Consider the following 20557-nt stretch of genomic DNA (forward strand, 5'->3'; position numbering starts at 1 on the left):
AGGCAATGATGTCGCGTCTACCTGGGCCCCGTGGGCCAGATGGTTGGGAGGATCCCCAGGGGAATGGGTGCTTCCTGCGGCGGTCCGCATGCAGTGATGGCAGAGTCTGCAATGGCCAGAGCTGCCCTGGAGAGAGGTGCAAGGACCGGGTGTGGGGTGCCGTGGCACGGCTGCCGTCCAGCCCCATCTCTGTGTTCTCGGGGTTCCAGCTGCTACAGGGCTCCAAGGAGCCCATATCCCGGCCTTCAAGATACATGCTACTCAAGGGTGGGTCCCCACTTTCCAGCCAAGGCTGCCCTCCTGCCCTGGGACAAGGGCCGGGCACATGGGCCCCTGCCTGTGTTTCCAGGCCTCCCAGGCTGCTCTCCTGGGAACAGACATTGGCTGTGTCATCTAGCATCCCCGCTCTTGCCCCCCCGCCCCCGTCCCAGGAAGCCCTGCAGGCCTCCTGCAGCCCACCTTTGGGGCCAGCACCTCGGGGGAGAGCTGTCTCCTCCCTCTCTCCATGCAGAGCCGGGGTTCCCTCCTCTGTTCCGGAACACGTTGCACACGCAGCTTTCTGCACTCGCCATCTGTGGTCTGTCTATGCTCTGTGCTCCACAGGGCCGAGAGCCCCTCCGAGTCCCCCCACCGTCCTCGGACTCTGTGGATTGCCTGGGACGGTGTGGGGAAGCGGTGGGGGGGGGTGGGCAACAGCAGATCAGATGGGAAGGAGGGAAGCCAGCAGCCCTGCTCGGAAGTGTGGACGCCAGAGGTAGATGACAGGCAGCACCCCAGAGGGTGGGGACCCCTGGGGCCAGGGGCACATGGAAAGTGCCCAGGGGGAGGCTTCAGCCCCGGCTCCCGTTTGCTCCATCAGCCCTGCCCATTCAAGAAGGACAGGCATCTGGGGACCCCAGAAGCTCAGAAACTGTGAGGGCTTCTGACAAAGCACAGCACAGCAGACCTGATGGGCCCCAAACCAAGCCCAAGGCGTTCTGTCCTGACTCTTGTTCTGCTTTGATCAAAAATTAATCTCATCCTGAATGCTTTGTGGGGACCAGTGGGGGCAGAGCACCTGTTCCCTGCTCTGACAGTGGGGGTTGTGGAGGCAGAGACCCCCCCACACACACACACGCACTGCTGCCGGGGAAGGGGGATGACAGCCCGTTCTCACAGAGCAGGGACCCCCTCACCCCGTCGGCGCCGTCCCAGCTACCCCCTCAGGACCCAGCAGCCCCCGGACTCCGCTCTGCCCCCACCTGCTGCCCACAGCCACTGCGCGGAGCGGGTGGGCTCTTACCGAGTGGTCGTATTTGGGAGGCAGGGGTGACGGTAGAGCCCCTGTGAATTGGGGTTTGATTTCCTGAGGCAGCAGGCCCAGGCGCCTCTGTCCTAGGGTCATGGTGGAGATTCGGTGAGACTGAAGAATGAGAGGTCCTTGGCCTGGCGCCTGGCCCAGGGACGCACGGACAGCTGTCTGTCCACCTGCGCTTCAGGGGTGGGGCAGGGTGAGCAGCCCCCAACTACCTCTAGCGCCGCTTCCCCTCTGAGCCTCGGCCCAGATTTAAAGGCAGAATGCACTCCATCTCCCAACTCAGATGGGCCATCTACAGAGCCAAGACGGTCATGGAAGAGGAGAGGAAAGCCAGTGTCAACCCCGAGAAAGCTCTGGCCGGATGGGGTGATGGCAGCCGGGAGCGGTCTTGGCCCAGGAAGTGACCGAGGCGGCCAGGTGCTCGGCGGGGGCCTGAGCTGCCGGCCCGGACACACCTGATGTTCAGAGCCTGGCCCGGGGCCCGGAGACTGCAGCCCGGCTCCAGGATGAGGGGGCACGTTGCGTAGCCCACAGAGTGAGCGTGGATGCTGTGGGCCAGGTGCGCCATCCGCTAGGAGTAGAGCCGTGGGCGCCTGAAGAAAGGCAGGCTGCTGTGGAGGGGAGGGGTGCGTGTGCAGGGGCCTCTCGGGGCAGCGGTCCTGCTCCAGGGGATGACACACAGGGTCGGCCTCACCCTTTGACTCTGTCGTGAACAGCTGCCATCCCAGGAACTGCCACGCGGAGGAGTAGGCGACCCGCGAGGCTTCTGGGCAGGGTGGGCTCACGAGGTCGGGCCTCACAGCAGGAGAAGATGCATGTAGCCAGTGGGGGTCCTCCAAGAGCCGTCCGGCTGCTGGGCCCAGGGCCCACCTCCTGGCCTGACTGCTGTCACCCGCCTTGGACAGGTGTTTCTCAGCCAGGGTCCCGAAAGCAAAGTCAGAACCCTGCCAAGCTTGGAGCAGCCGCTCTGGCCTTCAGGAGCTGCCCAGCGTGGCTAAGAAAGGAGAGCGGGGGGGCAGGCGGTATGGAGCAGTGGGCCGAGGCCAGTCCTGGGGTGGTCACTCCTCCAGCCTCTATTTTCTGTTCTATGAAATGGGATGCCCCCTGTGCCCAAGCACGGCACACGCCAAGGCCCTCCCACTGCTGGGGGACGAGCAACGGAAGGAGAAGCCCGGACGGTGTCTGGGGGTGGGGGCTGCTCTGAGCTGGGCTGTCGACAGCAGCTCACAGGGGGCCCAGTTGGGGTTTTCAGCCACACCTGTGAGGCTCCCCTTACTCCCCCTTTTCCACTGCTTCGACTGTGAAAAGCCCAGCATTGGCTTTCCCAGGCTGACCACAGTCTCCCCATCCCTGCGGCCCCACAGACAGTAAGCCCAGGCAAAGCCTGGCTGGGACTTTACCCCCAGCTCCCAGCCCCGTGGGGCCAGGCCGGCCAGGCCCGTGCAGCCCATCTGTCCTGATGCTGCAGCATGGCACCTGCCGGCCGCCCGAGGCCACCTGTTCTCCCCATCCTGGCTGCTGGGTCTCCTTTCCTCCATGAGCAGCTCCAGCACCTTCCCGTGAACGTGCATGAGTGTAACCCACATATGCCCCCCTGTCCCTGGAGGCTCTGAGTGCAGCTCACAGCTGCTCCCGCTCAGGGGAGAGGCTAGGAGACTCCACACCCGCCGAGCCCCCAGACGCTCTGAGTGCTCTGGTCCTCTCTGCCCCACTGGTCCAGGGGATGGCCCCTGCAGAGAGCGCAGGGCACAGCCCTTCAGCGGAGAGGGAAGATGTCCCCTCCCGGCCTCCAGAGGCTTCTCCAGATCTTGCCTCTTGCATCGGGGTCTGGCAGTGGTGGATCGAAGCCAGGTCTGGGATTGCATCTAGAGCCTCGTCCAGGGGCTGGAAGCAGCAGGGGCTCCAGAATTTCCCCATAGGAGCAGTTTGGGAGAGCAGGCAAGTGGGGCTCACTGCTGCATAAGGAATGGGGAGCCAGGGCCAGGGTATGCCTTCCCTGGATGAGGCAGGTGGTACCAGATGCGAGGCTGGGTCCAGGTGGCAGAGAACCTTCGCAAACCACCCCTGGGGTTACTCCTGCTGTTCACCTGGGAGAGAGACACGCATGGACGTGGGGTGTAGGGCCTTACTGTCATAAATAAAGTCCTGTGAACACTGTTGCAAATCCTTTACAGCCTCTCTGATTCTCTCCTTGGGAGAAAATGCTAGAAGCAGAATCCCTGGCTCAAAGGACATGAGCGTTTTTTGCTTGGAGAAGCTGAAACTCACTGACATGCCGTGCCGTGGGGACCAGGACGCGGGTCTGTGGTTTCTCTGCTTCCACGTTTGGATCTCGCCTCACTTGTTAGGTGAAAATATATCTCAAAATATATCTCACTACCGTTCTGTCCGCCGGCCTTTAATCCCTACTCTGCCGGTAAATGCCCGCCGCCATACACGGCGACGTTTTTCCTGGGGTCTTAGTGTTCTGGGGGTGATTGGTGAGAGCTTTGTATGCATCAGGGACGTCACGTCCGACCCCACTTGTGGCCCATGGTTTCCCTGTTCTGTTGTCTGTCGCTGAGTTTCTTGTGTTAAAATTGCGTGGTCAAACCTCTCGCTCTGCGGCGTCTCTGCTTCCCATCCAGGAGCCCGGGAGGTACCCGGCTTGTCTTCCCAAATTTTCATGGCTCCATTGTTCCCAAAACCTCTTGAATGCATCTGGAATTTGTTTCAGTGCTGGGCCAACGTGAGCTTCTCAGCGGCTGGTTTTCGGAGACGCTGCCCCAGTTCCATCTGTGAGCGACCTCTCTTCCCGATGCCCAGGTTCTTGCGAAATCACGCTCGCTCTGGTGCCGCCAACCCCCTCATGCTGCTTTATCATCTGTCCTTTGTGTTTCACAGCGCTCACCCTATTTTTTTGTTTTCCAGAACTTCTCAGCCGTTTTTAGGAACTTTACAATCATTTTGGCAAATTTTGTCAGGGGTTTGACGGAATGTGTATTATGTTCTGAAGGGATGGAAAAGTGCACCATGCGGTCATCCCGCTGGCTCGCCCTCCCTCTCTGGACCCCCCTTACCTCCCCCCTGCGCCTCCCTCCTTGGAGCTGCACTAAGCTCCGCCCTGCGGGTCACCTGTTAGACTCGGTCCCTGCAGTGTCATCACGCGAGCCCTGACCCCCGACAGCTTGTCCTTACTCTACCCACGGCAGCCGGAGCCTGAGGCCCACCTGCTTGTCGAGGCACACAACTTTCTGTCGCCTCAGGAAAAGGAAGGACTCGACAGGTTCTCCCACCAAAAGAGGGAGTCGGGACTTTCTCCTGCACCCGGCGGGAAGCGCCCACAGGAGGTCAGGTCAGCAGCCTGACCTTTGCTCTTTGACATGACAACTTTTGCCAAAAAGGAAAAATGGATAGTCACACACTGTCGTCGTTCGGTTGCTTTAGGGGCCATGTGGGTCGCGATGGGCCTGAGTGTCGCTTCACGAGGCCGCAGAGCATCTTGGAACATTGGTTGGCTCTTTTTTAAAGAACGAGAAACTTACTGGGAACCGTGGGCTCTACCTTCCTTGGAAGTCGCCGCTGGCTGGAAGGAGGAATGGCACGGCTTCTGGCTGGCTTAGCTCCCCTCGCGACACAGAGCTGGGCTCCAGCCTCAGGGGGCGAGAGAAGGCTTTGGAGTCTGCTGGTCTGAGCCGGGTGCACGGCCAGGAGTCAAGGGCACTTTGGCCCGCGGCACCTCCCCAGCGTCACACACGATCTCCAGGTAATTACCAGTGGACGCGGGGTCGTGACCGGCTGAAAACCACGGCAGCTTCCGTGGCAGGCCCGCCTGTCGTGCGGTGGGCCCCGCGGTGTGTAGGCGGACTTGCAGGCAGGTGATCATGGACGGCGGAGCGGGTGTCGCCGGGTCCTGACAGTCTGCTGCGTGCCAGGCACGACTGCTGCCGCGGGCTCCCCGCTGAGCCGCGGGGGCGCAGAGGCCATCCCCCAGTCCGGAGGTGGCCGGGGGCTCCTGGGGCTCCTTCTCACCCCCGGGGGCCACAGCATGTGGTTTGCTCCCTTGGTGCACAAAGTCCCGACGAGCCATCACCTCCGAGTTCCAACTGGAGCGTCCCCACAGAGGGACATCCTCCCGCGTTGCTGGGCCTGACCCCAGCAGGCCCAGCAGGTATTGGTAAGGGAGTGGGGAGCTTGCCCGTCCCCTCCCCAGGCCAGGAAGAGTTGCGAGGGTCGGCCCTGGCGTTTGCTGCCTCCTCCAGGCTGTCTTCGGCATCCCTTACCTCAGGACCCCTGTCCTGAGACCGCGTGGGAATGAGGCAACGGAGTCAGGCAGCTGTATTGATTCTAAAGCCCCTGCAAGCACATGGGGGTCGGGGCGCTGAGTGGGCGAGGGGAGGGCTGAGGCAGGAGTGCTCCCGGGAGCAGCATCTCCAGCCACTGAGAGCATCACCGGGTCCCCCAGCTCTGGGCGTCCCTCTCCTGCACCACGTGCTCCCCAGCCTGGATTACTGCCTTCCCCAGCAGACGAAATGTTGGTAGATAGACACTTCTAGTAACCTAATTTCCATCAACGTAGGAAGGTTATGGAGAATATTCGAATGCCTAATGCTTTATTTGGAAAAGATCCCAAACATCACGCCATCCGGAGTCCCAAGTTCTCGGCCGATTCTCGGGACGTTCCTCGGAGTACCGTACTGGCGATGGGTAGAGACCCACTCCCCTGGCAGCTCGAGAGGCCCCTGGAGGGGGAAGACCATGTCCTTGAGCAGCTCGCACTCTGGGCGGAGAGAGAGGCCTCCCCTGGGACCTCTCAGTGGGTGAGGCCGTCCTCGGGGGGCCCCGCGTGGACTGGCGTGCCTGCTGGGTCCGTAGACGCCGGGTCGTCCCCGGGGAGGAGGAGCACCGTCCCCACGCGTGTGAGTCAGCAGACCAGCCACAGGGGGACGGGGTGTTCGCGCCCGCCCCCCGCGCTGCTGGCGGCCCAGACGAAGCTGCGGATCTGGAAGTGCTCCGACCCCGGGGTCTCTCCCCAGAGCCCGGCCTCGCCTGTGCCTCTCCTTCCCCGCCAAGCTCTTCCTGAATTCAAGAACCCCCCTCCTTTCGTGTGTTGTGTCACCGCTGACGGGGGAAGCCGGGAGTGGGCACAAGCCGCCGGGCTGGCTCCGCGGGCCCCCGGGCACCCGTGCACTCACCGCCCAGCTCGGCCCCGGCGCCCACGGCCGGTCGTGCTTCCTCTGTCCTCGCACCCGCGTCCCTCTGCCCGCTGATTCGGCAGCTCTTCTCAGACATCACACCCTTTCTGGTAAATGTCCTATCACTTCATTCAAACGTATCTCCAGCATGTACCCCTAGAAGAACTCTTCCAATACATACGTACGTGATTACATAAACTATGAAGGCATCATCTCACCTGGAAAAATTAATGACGATTCCTTTGTGTAATCCAGTATGCAGTCAGCATGCAGACCCCCGGGGGACTGCCGACCCTCCGTCCTCCGTTCCGTCCTCCCCTCGCGACTCGCCAGCTTCGGCCGCATTTGCCCTTGGAACTGCCGACGCCCTGAGCTCCTTGTTACCAGGTCCAGCGGCTGCTTCTCAGCCCTGCTCCTGACCCGGCCTTTGACTCTGGCCGACTCGGCCCGGTCTCTGTGGCACAACCGCCCAGCTCCCAGGCTCCACCTCTGTTCTCTCTCTGGCTCCGTTCACTCCCGTCTGTCTGTCCTTCTCCCAGGATGGTCACCTCATTCCCACACCCTCAGGTGCCTTCCAGGGCCGCGTGATTCCCGAGTCTACTCCTCCCTGTGCCCCGGGGGCAATGCCTCTGTCCATCCCCAAATCCAGGCAGCCGTGACACCTCGGGGGGCAGCCGTGACACCTCGGGGGGCAGCCTTGACACCTCGGGGGGCAGCCGTGACACCTCGGGGGGCAGCCGTGACACCTCCCAGCCCTTGATGCCACAGCCCATTTGGCTGGTCAACGTTTGTTGACTCGCGGTCCCCAGCGTCAAATGCCGCCGGCCGCCGCCCTCCTTCGGGTGCCGTCTGCTGTCTCCATCCTCGCAGCAGTCCCCGCCGGTCCTCACGCCAGTGCACCCCCCAGCTTCAGCCCAGTCATCTCCAAGTATGCCTGCGGCTCGTAGCTGTTCAAAGACTAGCTGACACAGGGATCGTGGGCCCTCCCCTCCCGGGTTCGTTGGCGACGTGGAACGGGACGCTCTGGGCTCGAGTCCCGGCCTTGCTCCTCGTCAGAATGCTCTTTCACTTTTCTTACACAACAGGAATGTCAGCGACAGCCCCACAGGCAGCCGCGGGGAGGGCCCATGTGGGGTCTGCCGCGGCCCCCTCCTCCCCTCCCTGCGCTCGGAGCAGGGCTGAGGGGCAGCACGCCCAGCCCAGCTTGTCCAGGGTGGAGGCCTGCTGCAGCTATTCCTGCTGGGGACCTAATTCCCCAGCCTCACTTGTACATCGATTTCTTGAACCGTGTTCCTTTGACCTGGAGCTTCGCCCAGGGGTCTGGTGCCGTCGGTCCTGACACTGGGACGTGGGAGAGAGTAGGAACTGGAGGGAGACACCCTCCCCACCCCAGACTTGCCACATCCCAGCAAGTGCGGGGCTCAGAGTTTACCTTCATTTTACAGGTGAGAAACACTGAAGCACCAAAGCTTCCAGAGAGTTCTACAGGAATGCTCTGCTGGTCAGTGGTAGCAGGACATACCAGTGTGGCTGCCTCATCCAAGGCAGCTGTTTTTCCTAGAAAATAAGGCCCTCTGGAATCAGATCAGAACAGAAGGACACAGGGTTTCAAAAGTTGAGAAAACCGTGGATGAGGCCAGTCTGGGCCAGCCTCACTCTCCCGGGGGCTGCCTACCCCAGGTCACCTGCCTCTCCGGACTTCCTAGGCCCCCCACTGCCTGCCCAAGCACGTGCACACTCACCTCTGCCTCGACCTCCACAGGGGGCCCGAGTGGCCAGGCCCTGGTGGCTGTTCTGTTGCACCCGGCAGTCCCAGGGTTACATGACGGGGACAAGCTCACAAGGTTGGTGGCCGGGGACATTCCAGCACTCATACTTGACAAAGCAGCTTAGCAGCCAAGCACCCCCTTCCCAGCCCTGCCCTACATCCTTGCTTTCCTGACCCAGAGCTGGGTCCGCAAACCAGGCCAACAGGCCAAATCCAGCCAGTGCGTGTTTTTGTAAATAAAGTTTTATTGAGACGCCTGTTCGTTTACATACCATCTGTGGCTGCTTTTGCCATATGAAGGCAGAGTTGAGTCGCTGTGACCCAGACCTTGCGTCCCTCAAAACTTAAAATGTTGCCCAGCCCATCACAGAAAGCTCCCCAGCGCCTGTCCTTGACAATCAGCAGAGCCTTTCAGTTACGGAGACCCCAGTTCAAATCCAGCCCATTCTGGGACAAACAACTTCTGCCCCTTCAGGCTGAGCTTTCTAAAGTGTGAAATGAAAAGAAACATCTTACCTCTAGCTTGAGTTTTGCAAATACAAACTGCACACAGTGCAGGTGATTAATCGGGGACCATGGTTTGTGCCACACAGACCACCAGCAGTCACAGTCCAGTCATGGCCCGTGGGCCTGCGTCTTGCTCCGGTGGGAAGCTCACTCCACAGGCAAGGAGAAAAGTGCTGGTGATGGGCATCGGTGATGGTGGAAAGCATCACTGGCGGGGATCAGACGCTGGGTTTGTTCAGCACTCACCTTTATCACTGAAATGCCTGAGAGAGAACTGCATTTGAAGTCCCACATTTAGCACAGGGGCTACATCAAATTCAAGCCAGTCCTTCAGAGCCCAGGATGTGCAGAGACTGGGCCTCAGCTGGGTACTTTTCCAAGAGGAGCTCATGCTTGTACAACGGATACATTGGTTATCTATCACTGCATAACAAATGTTCCGCACGCAGCTTGAAACAACACGCATGTGCAACATCGCCGTGTGTGGAGGCCAGGTGTTCAGGCACAACTTAGCTGCGTCCTCTGCTTTGGGTCTCCCCAAAGCGGTAGCCAGGGCGGCTGTCTCATCTGAAGGCTGGACCGGGGGAGGAGCCATTTCTAAGCTCACTTGTGGGGTGGTTGGCAGGCCTCTATCTCATGGGCTGTTGGACAGAAGCCTCCCTGAGCTCCTTGCCATGGCGAGCCTCTCCAGGGGGCATCTCCCTGCATAGCCGCTGGCTTCTCAGTGCATGAGAGGGCAGGACAGAGGGCCAGCAAGATGGGCACCAGCCATAGAGACAGACAGTCTCCTGGATGCTAATCATGGCACCGCCACCCACCACGTCTGCCACGTTCTGCTGGTCGGAAGCAAGTGCTCGCAGGAAGGGAGGGTGTGCGTACCAGGAGGTGGGACCATGGAGTGTCTCCATCATCCAGGATGCTCGTGTCCAAGGCTGTGGAAGGCAGAGCACCCAGGACACACCTGTGCTGCTCCTGGCTAATGAAGGAACTGCAAGGAGAGACGGACATTTAAACACATCAGCACGCGGTGACATGACTACTGACAGTCCCTATGGGGACATAGCCCAAGCAGGACCGGTGCACCCTCCATGCCTGCTGAGCGAGTCGCTGGACGGTGAGTGCAGGGGAATGGGCTTGGAGCGAGACACTGTGTTCAGGCCACCTTACTGAGTGCCTCCTCCTTGCTGGCTGCCAAGCTGTGTCCTCTCAAAACTTAATTCATTTCGTCTCTGAAACCCATTAAGTCTGGTATTTTCTCCTATTTTACAAAAGAAACTGAGGCTCAGAGAGATGGAACTGTGTCCCAAGTCCCACAGGCTGAGCCCAGATCCTAAAACTCACCATCCAGGGCTTTTCCCACAACCTTCCATCTGCAGCCTCCGTAGCCCGGAGTCCATGACATTGTTTTTGAAGATGGTTTTGGGGACCTGTTTCCTGGTTTTTCTTGTTAAGCTTCCTTAAAGTTATGTTGGTTCTGACTCAGCAGTGAGGTGATTGGAGGAAAGACGGGCATCTGAGCTCAAGTGAGGGGCACCAGGCTGAGTGAGATGAGGCTGGACTGAGGCGGCCACTCCAGGAACCCGGGAACGTGGCCTCGGATCCCCTGCCCTCCCCCGCGCGTTGTGCTGGGCGTCAAGGGTCGAGTGCGGTGTGAGTTGAGACCCGGGGCGTCGAGTGCGGTGTGAGTTGAGACCCGGGGCCAGGCCCTTCTCTCTCCGCCCCGGTCTTCCCCTGCAGGAAAGGCAGTGATGAGAGCCCGCCTCCTGGGGTTATGAGGGTGAGGTGAGCCCAGACAAAAGGCTTGCGCACGCACCCCCACGCCGTCCTCAGCACTGTGGTCACACCCCCTGATGGGTCACAGTGATTCCAGCAGCTGGCAAACTAGATGAGAACACTACTCTTCAAAAGGCCCTCCAGATGTCTGGGGAGAAGGGGCTTTGGTTTGAGAAAAGGGTGATCCATGTCTTTTGTGTTCATTACAGATTTATAAAACACGATCTTCTCACTTTGAATTCTGTTATAGGCTTTTTTAAACGTTACTGTGTGATGTCGAACTGAACACTGGTTTACAGAACCGGAGTTCCTCAGGGCAGGCCTGGCAGCTGCCTGACCTCCTGCGGGGCCCCGGGCATTGGACTTGATGTTGGTGACAACAGTGATTCTCCTGTCTTCCTTCTGGGACTGTGCCCTTGCCCAGAAGTGAACGAAGCCTTTGTGTTTCCAGGCTCCGCTCACCTTTTGAGATTCTGCTCCTTTCCCACATTCCTTCGCTGAGTCATTGTTCTGTCTCCAGTCTTGACTTGTCCCCCACTGAGTTAAAGACCTCCTTTATGTATTGCGAAGGCCCCAGAGGTTAGATAATTACCCAGAGCCGGAGTCACTCTCCAGGTACCCTGGCTGAGAGGAACAGATTGTATTAGCAAAGTTTGCTGAGAAGGTAAACTATGTTAGAGAATTCTATTTCCTGTTTGTTTCGACAGGAAATCAGAAAGAGTGGCCAGAAAAATGGGGATGTAATTAATGTTAACTGATGAATGTATAATTTTTTTATTATATAAAACAAATACCTGTCTCATTATGTTAAAATGTTAACAATGATCCTCAAGGTATCAGTTAAAAAATTGCTCTACCCAAATAATAAGTCCCTGGGTTGCAGAAAGTGAAAGAAACCTAGCATAACCTAGCATGATCTAGCATGGCCTAGCATGATCTAGCATGGCCTAGCATGGTCTAACATGGCCTAGCATGGTCTAACATGGCCTAGGATGACCTAGCATGATCTAGAATGGTCTAACATGGCCTAGCATCCCCTAGCATGGCCTAGCATGGTTTAACATGGCCTAGCATAATCTAACATGGCCTAGCATAGCCTAGCATGGCCTAGCATGATGTAGCATGACCTAGCATGGCCTAGCATGACCTTAGCATGGCCTAATATGATCTAACATGGCTTACCATGACCTAGCATGACTTAGCATGATCTAGATGGTCTGATATGGCCTAGCATGGTTTAGCACTGGCAGATGCCCAGCACGGCCCCAGGTGGCTCCGGCACCTCGATGACCATCTGTCCGATGTGACCCCAGCAGATACCCCACCCTGTTGCTCTTCCTGTTCCAGCCTCGTACGTGGCCCTCACTTCCCTGGCCCATTGTCACATGTTGAATCCTCCCCGTTATTGAAGGATACTCTTTTCCAGGAAAGACCCCATGTCCCTGGCCAGAAATGACTTCTCATGGCCCTTTGAATCTGTCCTCACATCACACCCTGTATCATGATTACTGTGATTTCTCTCTCTTGTTACGTGTTGCCGCGTCTTTGTGTCCACCCACCCCTCAGCGCCAAGCCTAGGGCCCGGTCGATATTCAGGAAAATGTCAGCACATTATACGCTGTGGTGACAACCAGCCGCCGAAGTCCCAGCGGCTTAATCACCAGCGGTAATTTCTCACATTCCCCGTCCTCCTCGGCCAGCTGGGTCCCTCCTGCTCCCCGTCATCTCCTCTCCAAGACACAGACTGAGGGCTCAGCCCCCGCGTGGGAACTGCTGCTCAGGTGGTAGTGAGGAAAGAGGAGGTAGCCGGCCGGGGACCCTCTGGAAGCTTCTGCCGGGAGGTGGCCTGGGTCACTCCTGCCCATGTGTGACTCCTGCTCTGCTGTCATCGACCACGCTGGGGCTAGCGGGGGGACATGTGGGCCCCTTGAGGAGGGAGACTTCCCCAGGCCGGACCGACGACCCTCCCACAGAGGCAGTGGGTAGTTCGAGTGAGTGAGTGAGTCTGCAGAGTTATTTTCTGCAGCACACAAAACCTTCCCTGACTCTCCCAAGCGTGCGCTCATCTACCAGAAATCTTTCCAGGCCTGTTGTCTCTTTCTTTCCGTGGTGTGAGCACACGGGGCCTGTCCAGTGACCTCACCTTGGAGCGGAAGCTCTTAAATGCTGACGAGGGAGGGTCTGCAGCTCAGGACTGAGGAGTGGCCAGGTCCGCTCGGGGCCTGGTGGGCACGGGCTTAGGGGGCCATGAGCCAGGGCTCTCTGCTCTCCAGCAAATTAAGACGGAGCCAGGCATAGCCATGTTGTTCCGGCAGCTGCTCGTTGACCCGGCTGCTGCTGGCCGGCCAGGTCGGGGCAGTGCGTCTGCCCCGGGGGGTCGGGTGAGAAGGACGAAGTGCTGCCCTTCCTGCTCCATGGGGCTTGTGTGCAGGGCCTCCCTGTGCAATCAGCCAGAATCCCAGAAGATTCCAGAAATCTTCAGGGGCAGGGTGCTTCTAAAGGCCCCGAAGTTCCTCTGTTACTGCTCCGGTGGGCTCTGTCTCTGGCGGCTCTGTGGCCAGGATGGCAGGAGCCACCCCACCGAGGACTGGCTCCCTGGGGCATGGTGGCATCATCAGCCCTGACGCCGGGCATCACCTTTGCAAGCCACCTCTCAGGGCTGCTTGTGGGCAATCCATGTCTCAGCACATGTCAGAGGCAGCTGTGCGAAAATGCTCTTTAACGCCAATTTCATGCATGTGACGAAAGCATCCCAGGCTGACACCCATGTTTACTGTACGTCACGGGCGCGAGCAAGGGCTCGTCAGACATTCCGTCCGTGCCCCCCGCACATGCGCCATGACCAACAAGTACTGTATTTGGGGCTGTAAATGGCATTGCCTCCCTAAATCGGGTCATCCTGCTGGCGTGGAGACCCAGACGCTTTCAGGAGCCAAGAAAATGCATCTCAAAACCGACACGCTCTGCTCTCTGTTTGCACACATTTCTCTCTTCTCTGCTGGTGTCGTCACCAAAAATGTCCTTGTTCCCTGCAGCATTTTTATGGCACAAAAGCTCTGTGCTGCGGGATAGCTGGTGGGCACATCAGAGCAGCTCGGCACCTGCACGGGACCAACGGGTTTTGTCCAGCGCGTGACGACCCCGGCCAAGAGGCACGTGGCCCCTGAATTCCGGGAGCCGCCTCGAGTCCCCGGGAGCCCCAGTTTCTGTGGACCTCCGTGTCCAGAAAACAGTCTCGGGCCCGGGGTTTGGGAAGGAAACCCTGGGGTGGGGGTGGGGTGGGGTGGGGTGGGGGTGGGGCACCACGCACAGACGGTTCTAACCGACTGCCGGGGTCATGGCCTTGCTCAGTTTCGCCTTTCACGTTCTAATTGTACGACAGTAATTTTGCGGTAGAGTTACCGATGGCAAACATGCAAGACATTAACTTTATTTATGCTTTGGGTTATTAATGTGGCTGTTAAAATTCCTCCAGTTAGTTTTGATTGAATTGTTTTTTTGTGTGATTCTGTTGTTTAATGGAGCGGTAAATAAGAATTTCTGATAATGAGGCCGAGCATCTGTCACAACAACCTGGTGTCGGTTATTAACATTTCCATTAACGGCAGGGTGGGCAGTGATCATACGGGAGCCACACAGTTAGAACAAAATAAATAGTCGGTGTCAGGCTGAGTGGGTGTTAATTACTATTTTATTCTGCTTTGGGGGGAGGGAGGGGAAGGGGTGACTCTCAAAGGTCGTTCTCTCCCGAGAGCCGGTGTGCGGGGCCGTCGCCCTCGGACAGTGGCTGTGTCGTCTCTGCGCACAGCCTGGAAACGCTCCTGGGCCCGCAGGCCGAGGCCCCCAGACAGCTCCCGGGGCTCCGGGGTCCAGCCCAGCACAGACCCGTGGGGGCGCGCACAGGGGGGCAGGGGAAGGGAGTAGCTCCCAGGAGGCAGAGAGCAGCCCATCATGCACGGGTGCCGGGCGAGGAATTCAGAGACGGCGCGGGGCTGGCGCACGCAGAGGAGACATGTTCTGCGTGTGCACACGTGCTCTCGCCCGGCTTCCCAAGGGCCGCCTGCTGAGCCGACGGCCGCAGTGTCCTCCCCACCTCTCCGAGCACAGTGTGGCCCTCGGGGCGGGATGACCAGGTCCTCAGAGTTGGAGCCGTGAGGGGCCTCGGGGCAGGGCCACAGGGAGTGGTGCCGTCTGTGCTCCTGACCCCGTTGGGGGATCAGCCCGGCGTCTGCAGCCCCAGGGAACGGGGCTCCTCCCCATGAGATTCCTGGCATGGGCACACAGATGCCTTATTTCCTCCACGTTCCATCCAAAACGCAGTGCCTCGCTCCACTGCGAACGTGGGAACACGCCCCGTGGGGCCAGCAGGACCTGCTGCCCACTCAGCGGCAGGCCCCCAGACGTCCCGTCGAGTCCCGGTTGGTGCTGAGACCTCAGATCCTCCTGCACGCGTCACACCTTGACGTCATGTAGCCCTTAGACCAGCCTGCCAGCACCACCTCGCGTCCCACTCGCGAGGCCCGCGGATGACCGCATCATACCTTTGTTTTTGAACACTCTGCCAACCGTGTCTCAATAGAATCTGTTTTCTTTGTAATTCTGCAGACTATTTTACGCATCTCTAAACGTGGTTCCAGGAAGGGTTTGCAGGGCTCCCTGGCATAGAGGTTGGATGGCCCGGGGTAGGCTCTCAGCTAGGGGCCCTGCACGTGTCCACAGACACCTCAGCTCCTGTCCTGCACTGCTCTCTCCCCAGCCCCGGCCATGGCTCCGCAGAACGTCCAGGTGACCCCGCTCACGGCCAGCCAGCTGGAGGTCATGTGGGACCCGCCGCCCCCGGAGAGCCAGAACGGGAACATCCAGGGCTACAAGGCAATGCTCTCTCGCATGGTTTGGCTCTTCCTTCCAGGTCACCTGTAGGCCGGGATAAGTGGCCTCGATCCCCAGAGTTCCCGAGGGCTTTGCTGGAACCCCGGCCACACTCCATGTCCTGCCGGCAGACAGCCGACCGTCTGCCCGGAGAGCCACGGGCGATACTGAGCGGCTGGAGCGGGCTTAGCCTGACCTTGCCTCCCGGCCTGGGGGTGGGGGCCTGGTGCCCAGGATTCCGTCCCTCCCAGGCCCGGCCAGGACCCCTTTCTGCCCCTGCACCCGCTCTGGGGGCCTCCAGTATCTCTGCTGACAATAAAACAGAGCGGGCTGAAGAGAACAGGCTCTCCAGCCCAGCTCTGCCCTTGGGTTTCTATTGAATATTTCGTGAGGTCCGGGCTGGAGGGGCCCAAGAATTTGCATTTCTAACAAGTTCCCCCAGGGGTGTGGTTCCTAGGAAGCCCACTTTGAGAACCACCACACTAAAATCTTACGATTTCACATTAGTTAACCATTCCGGAGATGGGGCCAAAGAAAGGCAGCGGGCCGTTGAGTGATTACCCAGAGTGGGTTCATCTGGGGGGGCAGGAAGCCCCCCACGCCCGTCTGCAAGGCCACTTCCGTGCAGAGAACTCAGAAGGACCAGCTAAACCGGGCTGTCCCCGGCAAACTCCCCCTGAATGCCTCTCCTGCTGCAGGCCCAGGACGGGCGGTCATCAGCTTCTGCGGCCAGCCTGCCCTGATGACTATTGGGCCAATTAAATGCCCATTTAAAAATGATTTTTGTCGGTGTTTTATGAAAATAAATACCTTCCTCCGCAGCAGGGCTGTTACAGTGATTAATGAGCTAGTGGGAAGTCTTGTGAGCTTGGAGGCAAGATGCTATTTATGTATGTCCAAAATACGTTTTCTAATTTCCTTAATGATAAAGACATTGAACTTGGATATTGATCTCAAGTTAGTAAGGCCTGTGCAAGCGCAGGATCGGCTGTGCAGTCGGGAGAACAGAAGCTGGACCGCGTCTGGCCGGCGCAGGTCAGCTGTGCTCACGGTCCGGGTACATGCCAGCGGTGCTGGACGGAGGGCCCCCGCGGGAGGTGGGAAGCGGGCCCCGGCTCTCTGCATGAATGGCCTGGCTGGGTTGCGGCCCACGGAGCCAAGGTGGGTCCACGGGTGGGTGCTGTCTTAGGGCAGCCCGGCTGGCACTGGGGCGGGGCGGCCGTCCTCGGCCCGCTGTCCAGGGAAGTGATCCTGGAAACCTCCTCCAGCCCGTCCACGAGCACATAAAAGCTGGGTGAGGGGAAATAAATCTGGGAGAAGCACAGGGCCTTCCCCCACAGTGCTGAGCCCGACGTGGTTCTTCCCCGGGTTATTTTTGGTGCCCCGTGGATTGAAGACTCACGTGTCGGCCTGCCGTGGGAGCGCAGGGCAGAGGCCCGGGTTCTCTGCACAGGCTGGAGCAGGGGTGGATAGGGTCGGTCTCCTTCTGTCCAGAAGACTGAGGGACAGGACAGAGGCCGTAAATCAAAGCACCAAGCTCTGGAAAGGAAAAGGCATTCACAGGGAGCTGGAGGAAAGTGCCACGTTCCGTGTTCTGTTAGGCAAAGCCCAAATTCCAGAAGAACAACTCAGAAATGCAGATTATTGGCTTCCCAAACTGTATTAGCAGCCGAGGACCCCCCTCCCCCCCGCACTGACTTCCCTCCCCCCGGCTCTCGGCCTTCCCAGCCGCAGCGGGGCCTGACCCAGGGGCTTCGTGCTCGGGCCCACAGTCCCGCCTCACCCTGCACTGGCTGGGCCACCTCCCCTGAACGAGCTCTGAAACGGGGCTGCCACCCCGTCCCCACGGCCCGCCTCTGACCTCTGGCTCTTCCCAACAGGTTTACTACTGGGAGGCAGACAGCCAGAACGAAACGGAGAAGATGAAGGTGCTGTTCCTGCCGGAGACGGTGGTGAAGCTGAAGAACCTGACCAGCCACACCCCGTACCTGGTCAGCGTCTCCGCCTTCAACGCCGCCGGGGACGGGCCGCAGAGCGACCCCAGGCAGGGGCGCACGCATCAGGCCGGTAGGAGAGCGGCGTGTTTCCTCCCCACAGTCTTCTGCTGGGCCCCCTCTGCCAGCCACAGGCCTGGTGGCCCTGCAGTCGCCCGTGAGCCCAGCTGAACAAGCGGGCCCTGCTCTCTGTCCCCACAGCTCACTGCTCAGCCTGCCCTGTCCCACCCCGTCGTGTGCCGAGCCATTCCTGCAGAGGCCTGGGTCCGATTCACTCGCTTCCCCCAGGGCCTGGCCTCAGCCTGCTGCGTGGCGGCCCCCGGTACCCACGAGGTGGCTGTGAGCGTAGACGCTCCAGGGTCGCGGAGGGCAGGCGGGCTCTGCATCTGCACCCAGGCCTCCTTCCAGTTCCCTCAGGGAGCTTCTTACTGGGGTCTTGGCCCCGGCATGTCCACACCCCTGGGGGACGAGCACCTGTGCATGGAGTCCAGGCCACAGTATCGGGCACTTCCCGGGTTTCTGGGGTCACAGACCACACGGAACGGCTCGCCACCGCCTCTCAGACTCTTGCCACCAGCCAGGCCCAAGAGCACTGCGAGACCAGACGTCACCCTGCCTGCCGCCCCCCCCCCCACACACGGAGTGTTTCCAGCACGAGGCTCACTCTCCTGTGCCTCTCAGCTTCCCAGCAGCCTGGAGAACTTAGGAGGTGGTCAGGAATTCCCAGGGAATGCAGCTTAGCACTGGTCCTGGGGATCTCTGAGAGGCACTTCGTTCATGGGACCCAGGAAGTGCAAAGCCAGGAAAGCCAGGGAGATCTGTCTCGCTCAGGGCTCCCGGGAAGTCAGTGGGTTCAACCAGTGAACCCCCCTAGGTGCTTCATCTCCTGGGGACGGGGACTCCCTAGCATCATGCGTCCTTCCCACAAGATGACTGACCAGCTTGCAAGGGCAGCTTCCCGGGGGCCTCATCCAGCAGCTGGGGAGGGGCCGTTTCTGGAATCCTAGCTGGGTCACCTGTTCCTCCCCAGGGCACCAGGCACCTGGCAGGTCACGGGGTGACTGAAGGGAGCACAGCTGGGAGGACGCATGGTGCTGATTCCGGGGGTCAGTCCCGGGCACCGACCCCCACACGGAGCCCAGGCCAGGGGGCGGTGAGCAGGCTCTGCTCCCTGACCACATGCCTGGCCCTCCACGGCCACAGGCAGCTTCTCCCACCCAGGGTGGCTCGCTGGGGCCCCCTCTCTCCAGCCCCAGGTGGAGCCCAAGAGGGCCTCCCACACATACCCACAGGCCAGGGAGGAGAGGGGGCGGGGCCTCCAGCAGGGTTCCGCGCTGGGAAATGAAGCCGTCCGCCTTTCATTCTTCGCCTCTATCAGTTATTCATCTTTGTGCCTTTGTCACTGCGTCTTTCAGGCTCCTTTGTGTTTAAACCCCATCGTTTTCTCTGCTCTTCTCGAGAGGGTCCAGGTGTCTGATGGATCTGGGCAAGTTCAGAGACAGTCAATAAATCTTCTTTCATCCCAGAGCATGGAGACTTTTACTGAGTTGAAAATAACATCTAATAACACTTTTATTCGATGTGGAGGCATAGACGTGTACGTAAATGATCCATAAAGGAGCTTGACTGAAAGTCCCATTACGCTCTGTTCCTCCAGCTCCTGGGACCCCCAGCTTTTTGGCGTTCTCAGAAATAACCTCTACCACGCTTAATGTCTCGTGGGGCGAACCGGCGGCGGCCAACGGCGTCCTGCAGGGCTACCGAGTGGTCTACGAGCCCTTAGCACCCGTCCAAGGTGAGGCCCGAGGGGGGCAGCAGGGAAAGCCAACCTCACGGGCGCGCAAGCCACTCCCCAGTCCGCAAGAGGCCTGTGAGCCATCGCGGGGCCAGGACCAGAAGGTCCGCGCCCTGGGCTCCAACACAGCCCTCCCCCGGCCGGCTTGCAACAGGACACTCTTTGACCTTTCTCCCTTTGACCCAAGACATTTCTCTCCTGTTTCTGCTGTGTCCTGTGGGCACCACTTGTTAGAACCACACAGAGAACGTAGGCCCATCATGTTCCATGGGCATCCTAGGAGAGGTGGTGACCGTCCAGCGTCCTCAGAGATTTCTCTAGTGACACCCTTCATGCATTCATTCCCTCGAGTCTTTATTAAGCTCCTGCTGCATGCCAAGTGCTGTTCTAGATGCTGGAGTCTATAGATCCAGGGAAGCAGGGACCTTCACCGAACTGTTCATCACGATCCTTGCTTCCCTGAATCCGTGAGTCTGTATTCCAGCAAGGAGAGAAGCAACACGCCCACAAACAATCCACGATGTGATGGTGACCAGTGTCTCGAGGACCTAGGCGTGCCGAGCCCCCAGCCCTGGGGAAGTTCAGCAGCGCATGGGCCGCTCAGGGTCGGGCTCGGGGTCCTGAGGCCAAGCCTGAGGAGTGGGGAGGAGGTCGTGCGAGAGCGGCAGGCCAGGTCACAAAGGCCAGGTCACCAGGGCAGGGTTATGAGGGCCAGGTCACGAGGGCCAGGTCACCAGGGTCGGGTCACCAGGGTCAGGTCACCAGGGCCGGGTCACGAGAGCTGGGTCACCAGGGCCGGGTCACAAGGGCCAGGTCACAAGGGCCGTGGCTGCAGGGCCCTGAGAGGGTCTGGCTCACACAGACCAGGGCCTCTCTGGCTACAACCACAGTCTCAACGCCATGGAATGAAAAGATTTATTGATCAGCTCCACACTTCCAAGGATCAATCAGAAGAAGCACAGACCCTCCAAGAAGAGCAGCAGAAATGTTTACACACAGAGGAGCCTGAGAGACACAGTGACAAAGGCATGAAGATGAATTATCGATGGGAAGAGAAGATACAGAAGCTTCTGGGGAGAAGGGGTTGCGGCCCGGCACAGAGGTTTGGGCCTGGGGAGACCAGCGGCGACCGCGGCACCTGGCAAGGGGCTTGGAGCTAGGGGCCTGGGGGTGAGAAGTGGGGACAGGGGCTGCGTGCGTTTGCAGGGGAGACTGTGCACCGCGTGGGGAGGGGGCAGTGACGGGAGTGTGCGTGGGCTGGGCCACTCGGCAGCACTGCTCCGCCCCTGCTGGGTTATCCCTCTGGCGCTGGGGTAATTTCTCGCTTACCCGTCCCTCCTCCCCACTCACAGCTGACGTGCTCTTGGAGGGCTCCATAGA

The 20557-nt window shown here is 59.5% G+C and overlaps 1 protein-coding gene across 1 annotated transcript in view; it reads left to right on the plus strand.

Moving 5' to 3' along the window:
- Positions 1–20557, plus strand: part of SDK1 (sidekick cell adhesion molecule 1) — an 860571-nt gene that overhangs the window by 798798 nt on the left and 41216 nt on the right. Inside the window, exons 38-40 of the mRNA XM_032394092.1 lie at positions 15276–15391; positions 17269–17455; positions 19040–19177. Of these exons, the coding sequence (XP_032249983.1) occupies positions 15276–15391; positions 17269–17455; positions 19040–19177 (441 nt within the window). The remainder of the gene's footprint in view (positions 1–15275; positions 15392–17268; positions 17456–19039; positions 19178–20557) is intronic.

The sequence above is a fragment of the Phoca vitulina genome, unplaced genomic scaffold (genome assembly GCF_004348235.1).
Source record: "Phoca vitulina isolate PV1807 unplaced genomic scaffold, GSC_HSeal_1.0 scaffold79, whole genome shotgun sequence".
Taxonomy (NCBI): Eukaryota; Metazoa; Chordata; class Mammalia; order Carnivora; family Phocidae; genus Phoca; species Phoca vitulina.